Source organism: Vulpes lagopus, chromosome 10, assembly GCF_018345385.1.
Source record: "Vulpes lagopus strain Blue_001 chromosome 10, ASM1834538v1, whole genome shotgun sequence".
Classification (NCBI taxonomy): domain Eukaryota; kingdom Metazoa; phylum Chordata; class Mammalia; order Carnivora; family Canidae; genus Vulpes; species Vulpes lagopus.
Window position 1 is genome coordinate 58,275,636 of NC_054833.1, and position 6,307 is coordinate 58,281,942.

At 56.3% G+C, this 6,307-nt stretch overlaps 1 protein-coding gene across 3 annotated transcripts in view; it reads left to right on the top strand.

Annotated features, from left to right (window-relative positions):
• LOC121500376 (polyunsaturated fatty acid lipoxygenase ALOX15) overlaps positions 1 to 5,900 on the top strand; it is a 32,791-nt gene extending 26,891 nt beyond the window's left edge. For 2 of the 3 annotated variants that reach the window (XM_041772044.1, XM_041772045.1), the window contains 10 exons: positions 123 to 226; positions 392 to 552; positions 806 to 949; positions 1,898 to 2,107; positions 3,411 to 3,497; positions 3,614 to 3,783; positions 3,945 to 4,066; positions 4,663 to 4,763; positions 4,890 to 5,057; positions 5,174 to 5,900. In XM_041772044.1, the coding sequence (XP_041627978.1) occupies positions 123 to 226; positions 392 to 552; positions 806 to 949; positions 1,898 to 2,107; positions 3,411 to 3,497; positions 3,614 to 3,783; positions 3,945 to 4,066; positions 4,663 to 4,763; positions 4,890 to 5,057; positions 5,174 to 5,353 (1,447 nt within the window). In that variant the 3' untranslated portion in view covers positions 5,354 to 5,900. The other variant, XM_041772046.1, reaches the window with a different exon arrangement.
• Positions 5,901 to 6,307: the final 407 nt, after the last annotated feature.

A 6,307-nucleotide genomic window follows, 5' to 3' on the forward strand; every position in this document is an offset into this window, starting at 1 on the left:
GGATGCCAGGGAGGCCGAAGGGCTGAGGACTGCACAGGGCTGGGCCAGCCTCAGGTGGGTGCCTGTCCTTATGTGTTTGATCCTGAGCATCACTCTCAAACTCTGCTTCTCTTTCCCTGAAGGCTGGCAGACTTAGCCATCAAAGACTCTTTAAATGTCTTCACTTGCTGGAATGATCTGGATGACTTCAACCGAATTTTCTGGTGTGACCAGAGCAAGTTGGCTAGTTAGTACCTCACGCCAGGGCTTCTCCCAGGGCCCTTATCTCGGACCCAACCCAACCCAGGCACCCAGGGCTGGGAGACCAGAGGCGGGGGCCCCTGTGGTAGGCTGGGGTCAACTGGGGATGGTTTGGTGGGGGCGCTCAGATCCCTATGACTGTCACCCCCAGAGAAGGTGCGGGACTCCTGGAAAGAAGACGCCTTGTTTGGGTACCAGTTTCTCAACGGTGCTAACCCCATGATACTGAGGCGCTCCAGGCAGCTGCCGGCACGCCTGAAGTTCCCTCCGGGGATGGAGGAGCTGCAGATCCAGCTGGAGCAGGAGCTCCAGGTACGCACAGAAGAGCCCTAAAGAGGTCATGCACTGAAATGGCAGTGTGGTTAGTGTTTGTGCTTTGGGGTCCACTGTGGGGGCAGCTTCCTGCTGGATGGCAAGAAGGGATTTGGCAGGAGAAATCGGGAGTGACCCCTGAGACATGTGACTCTGTGCCTCCTCCCTGAGTGAGAACAGCGATGGAGGGAGGAAGAGTGGTTGGCAGAGACAGTCACAAGGACAGCAGCCCTTGCCCGCTACCCCCACACAGGGAGGCAGGCTGTTCGAGGCGGACTTTGCGCTGCTGGACGGGATCAAGGCCAATGTCATCTTCTGCAGCCAGCAGTACCTGGCCGCCCCTCTGGTCATGCTGAAACTGCAGCCTGATGGGAAACTCTTGCCCATGGTCATCCAGGTGAGAGGACCCAGGAGTGTTGCTCCCCAGTAGTGCTTGTCCTCCCGCTTAGACCCTCATGCAAATTCACGGAGTCCCCACTCCCTGCAAAGGCCTAAGGCACAGGAAAGGGCCAGGCTGCCGGAGAGACTGGCTGGGTGAGTCTGAAGAGGCTTCAGGGCTGAGGAAGTCACTGAGGACAGAGCAGTCTGGGGATGCCCTTCGGAGGTGATGTGAGCCTTGGAGGAGGCTCGGGACTTAGACCCTCAGGCAGGACCCCACTGAGGTCAGGGTCAGGTGACTCCCCAGGGACTCTCAGGGGCCAGCTGGCCTGGGGTGCTGGGGAGCAGTGTGAGGCAGAGGGGCCACACCCTGCGGGCTGTGGGGGCCCAGCTGGGGTGCAGGAGCACAGGAAGCCAAGGCAGGCTGCTGCGGCGGGCGCCTGTGTTCAGGCGGGGCCCAGGAGGGGGATGCCAGACCCTAGGATTTGGGCAATGGGTTCAGCGACTGTCCAAGGCAGAGGGGCTGGGCTCAGATGTGGGGATCAGCTGTGTGATGCTGAGGAGGATCAAACTGGCCTGGGTTCAGGGAGAGAGGAGGAGGAGAAGGAGTTGGGCAAGTCTCCTGCAGAAGTCAAGAGGAAAGGACAAGTCAAGAGGAAAATCAAGAGCCCAACTTTGAGGTAACAGGGGGACATCCAGATTGTGGCCAGTGACAGTTCAGGACTGTGGGCGGAGCCAGCTGTGTGCAGGCGGTATCACTCCTACTGCAAGCCGAAGGGAAAGTGAGGTCGGAGGAGGCCAGTGGGAAAGCGGAGAGAGAACCATTTCTGCAGAAGGCAGCCAGCTGGGGGCTGCGGGGCAGGAAGCGCAGGCAAGTGTGGGCAGAGCTAAGCCAGCAGGGAGGGAGCCTCAGGGGAGAGGCACGCAGTGTGTGTGTGGGGTATCCCACTCCCTGTCCCTGCTCCAGCTCCAGCTGCCACGTGTGGGATGCCCTCCACCACTGCTTTTCCTGCCCACGGATCCCCCGATGGTCTGGCTCCTGGCCAAGTGCTGGGTCCGTAGTTCTGACTTCCAGATCCACGAGCTGCAGTCTCACCTTCTGCGGGGACACTTGATGGCAGAGGTCATCACCGTGGCCACCATGAGGTGCCTTCCATCCATACACCCCATCTTCAAGGTAGCACCTTACTCGCCTCGCTCCGGCCTGCCCCTTTCTCCAGGCCCCATGGCACCCTCCCTGGGGGGGCTCTCAGGGTGGGGAAAGCCAACCAAGAAAGACACATGAGCCAGGAACAGGAGCACGGCCTGCTGTGCCTTCTGACCGGGGTGGCACGTCCTCCCGGTCACAAAAAGGAGCCATGGTGGGGGGGGAGGGGAGGCAGGGTGAGCAGTCCTACCCGTTTCATGTATAAACCACAGATATCCACCCACTATTATAGGAAGGGTACACACAAACGACTGAGAGTCCAACAAGAGAGGATCATACAAATAGCAAAAAGTATTTTTTCAGCCAGTTTTGAAGAATCCTAAAGTAGTAACACATAGGCTATCAAGAGGGACTCAGGACAACACTGGCAGCCGGTTCATTGTGGACGATTAACACAGACTGTCCACCCATTCACTTGTTTTCTTGGGGGTGCATCTCACGGGGCATGAACCATTTTGGATGCCAGTGAGAGGCAAGACAGGCAAGGTCCTGAAAATGGGGATTTTCATTTCCATTAAGGGCTAGCAGACAATACAGACTGTATGGGAACCTATGAACTGTGATAAGTACAATGTGGAGAACCAGAGCAGGGTGGGTAGGCCCGGTGGTCAGGAAAGGCTCATTTGATCAAAGGTCCTGTGGCAGGAACAAGGCTGAGATGTTTGAGGGACAGAAAGAAGGTGAGTAGAATGGACAAAGGGAAAAAAGAATAAAATCTTGGGGAAAAAAAAAGGCAATAAAAAACCCAGTAGATTCAGAATGGACAAAGGGGAGAGGGTAGGAGATGATGTTCCGGAGGCAGGCAGGTTAGGCCATGCATTCTCAAGTGGGGGGCTGTTATGCCCCCCAGATGGGTGAAAGTGCTTCTGGGGAGGCAAAAAACTTACTATTTTTATGTATAAAACACATATATGCATATAGTACATAACAGATACAGTATATCTAGCATTAAAATTTCTTTTTTAAAAAAAGATTTTATTTATTTATTAATGAGAGACACAGACAGAGAGGCAGAGACACAGGCAGAGGGAGAAGCAGGCTCCCTGCGGGGAGCCTGACGCGGGACTCGATCCCAGGACCCCAGGGTCACACCCTGAGCTGAAGGCAGGCACTAAACTGCTGAGCCACCCAGGGATCCCTAGCATGAAAATTTCATAGGGGGAGAAATTTTATGTAATTTTGTCTATGTATGTATCATGTATCCATATAGAAATATTATCTCCATATCATGTATCAATATATAAATACTATATATATATATACACACACACAGCTTCTCATCCCCCATCTGCGCTACACCTTGGAAATTAACGTTCGGGCCAGGACGGGGCTCATCTCTGACAAAGGCGTTTTCGACCAGGTAGGAGGAAGGCAGGGGCATTCTGGAGCCCACTCTCCCCTTGGCTCTGGGTTCCACACCCCCCCCACCCTAGGGCTGGCTGATTTGCTTGACACCACCTGGCCCTTGCTCCTCAGGTGGTGAGCACAGGTGGCGGAGGCCACGTGGAGCTGCTCCAGCGATCCAGAGCCTTCCTAACCTACCGCTCCTTCTGTCCCCCCACTGACCTGGCTGACCGGGGGCTCCTGGGAGTCGAGTCTTCCTTCTATGCGCAGGATGCTCTGCGGCTTTGGGAAATCCTCTACAGGTGAGGAGGGGCGAGGCAGGGCTGGGTGGGGAGGACTCAGGACAGCCTGTGTCTCGGCTGGGGGGCTGGGGCCCCTGACCCAGGCAGGTGAGGGGGGAGGAGCCCCGGGCCGGAGGCTCCTGGCAAGCTACAGCCCTCCTGACCCCGACCCTGGGGCGCAGCTACGTGAAGGGCATCGTGTATCTCCACTACAAGACGAACGAGGCTGTGAGAGATGATCTGGAGCTGCAGACTTGGTGTCGAGAGATCACTGAGGTCGGGTTGCGGGGGGCTCAGGACCAAGGTAAGGCTAGCCCCTGCCTGGGACCTCCAACGCCACATAGTTCCCTTGGGAACCTCCCCAGAATCCTATTTCTGTGGAATCTTCCAGAAGCATTTCCAACCCAGTGAAAATGCCCAAAGGCCCTCCCAGATTCCTTTTGGACCAGCTAGAGACAAGTCCCATCGTATGCCCTGGGAACCCCTCTAGGTCCCAGCTGCTTCAAGACCCATGGCTGTTTGTAAATGTTTAACAGCCAGCTCCCTGGGGCGGGAGCGGGGGGGGGGGGGGGGGGGGGGCGCGTAGGGGGGGCGGTGGGAGAGGGGAGCCCTGATTTGTAGCATTTGCCCATTTTCATGCTGTGAATATTTCCACTGTGGTTACCAACGTGATGGTAGCCAGCTTGCTAAACACCTGACAGGTAATGGGCCAGCAGGAGCCACAACAGGACCCCACTGGGTGGGACCCTCCCAGCAGATCCCCCCACCCCCATTCCAACCCAGCTTGCCATCAGCGCCCAGGGACCCTGAGAGGACGAGTGCCCTTCCTCACCCCTGTGGTCTCCCCTCCCTGCCCTGTGTCTGAGCTGTGCTTCTGTTCCTCCCCTGAACCCCCTGCAGGGTTTCCCAACTCCTTACAGTCTCGGGACCAGATGTGTCACTTTCTCACCATGTGTATATTCACCTGTACTGGCCAGCACTCGTCCACCCACCTGGGCCAGGTATGGACCATGGTGGGCAGCTGGGAGTTTGCACCTGGAGTGGTGCAGGGGGCTGTGTGCAGGTGGGCTGAGGGGCTTCTGTGCTTAGCAGGCACTGACTCTAGACATCTGCCCCTCCCTCCCTAGCTGGACTGGTACACTTGGGTCCCTAACGCACCCTGCACCATGCGGCTGCCACCTCCTACCACCAAGGACGTGACACTGGAGACAGTTATGGCAACACTGCCCAACTGCCATCAGGCCTCACTGCAGATGTCCATCACCTGGCAGCTGGGCCGCCGCCAGCCTGTGATGGTGCTGGCAGAGGGGCGCCCCTGGGGGCCGGGAGGGGCGGGCAGGTGAGGGAGGCAGCGCACCCTCCACGCTGAGTGCGGGTCACAGGCTCTCAGCTGCCTTCCTCTCTCCACCAGGTGGCTCTGGGTCAGCACCAGGAGGAGTATTTTTCAGGCCCTGGACCCAAGGATGTGCTGAAGAGGTTCAGGGAGGAGCTGGCTGTTTTGGAGAAGGAAATCGAGACCCGGAATGCAAAGCTGGACATGCCCTACCAGTACCTGCAGCCCAGCCTGGTGGAAAACAGTGTGGCCATCTGAGTGCTGCCTTCTGCGGAGCCGCGCCCACCCCCAGCGCTTCCAGTCCCCCCCGCAGCCCCAGCCCCCCCCACCAAGGGTCACCTTTCCATGGTCTGTGCCCTTGGCAGACACTTTTATTCTAGACAGGCCCCCTAAGGGCCTCTTCCCGCTGCCTCCCTCATCCTTTGGGTCTCCCCTGGGGCAGGGAAGAGCCAGGTTCCAAGAGCAGGAAGAGGGTGTCCCTACCTATTGCTCCACACCTTTTATGAGCCACATATGATTTTGAACCTAATTTGATTTAATGGCAATGAACAGAGATTTTAGACAACAAAAGGAAAGAAGTTAGAGCAAACTGTTCTAAAGCAAATATTGGCCAGGGGCACCCGGGTGGGTCAGTCTGTTGAGTGTCTGCCTTGGGTTGGGGTCATGATCCCAGGGTCCTAGGATCTATCGAGTCCCACATTGGGCTTGCTGCTCAGAGGGGGCATCTGCTTCCCCCCTGCCTCTGCCTGTTGCTCCCTCTGCTTGTGCTCTCTGCGATCTTTCAAATAAAAAAATTTAAAAAATATGTATGAACACCTTTCTAACTGGACAGACTTTATTACAGATCCTGAAGCCAGACACAGTAAAAAGCAAACCATTCACAGCAATTCTCAAGATTTTTGTCTCATGGCTCACTTAGAAGATGATAAATGGAAGAAAACTGGGGGGGGGGTGTCCATGTCTATAACCATTTGTAGTTCCTCTGTCAGAAAGCTCCAAAGTAAAATAAGAAACTAGAAAAATACTTTAAAAACCCTCATTATTGGGCTGCCCGGGTGGTTCAGTGGTTTGGCACTGCTTTCGGCCCAGGGCCTGATCCTGAAGACCCGGGATCATGTCCCATGTCGGGCTCCCTGCATGGAGCCTGCTTCTCCCTCTGCCTGTGTCTCTGCCTCTCTCTCAATCTCTCTCTCTCTCTCTCTCTCTCTCTCT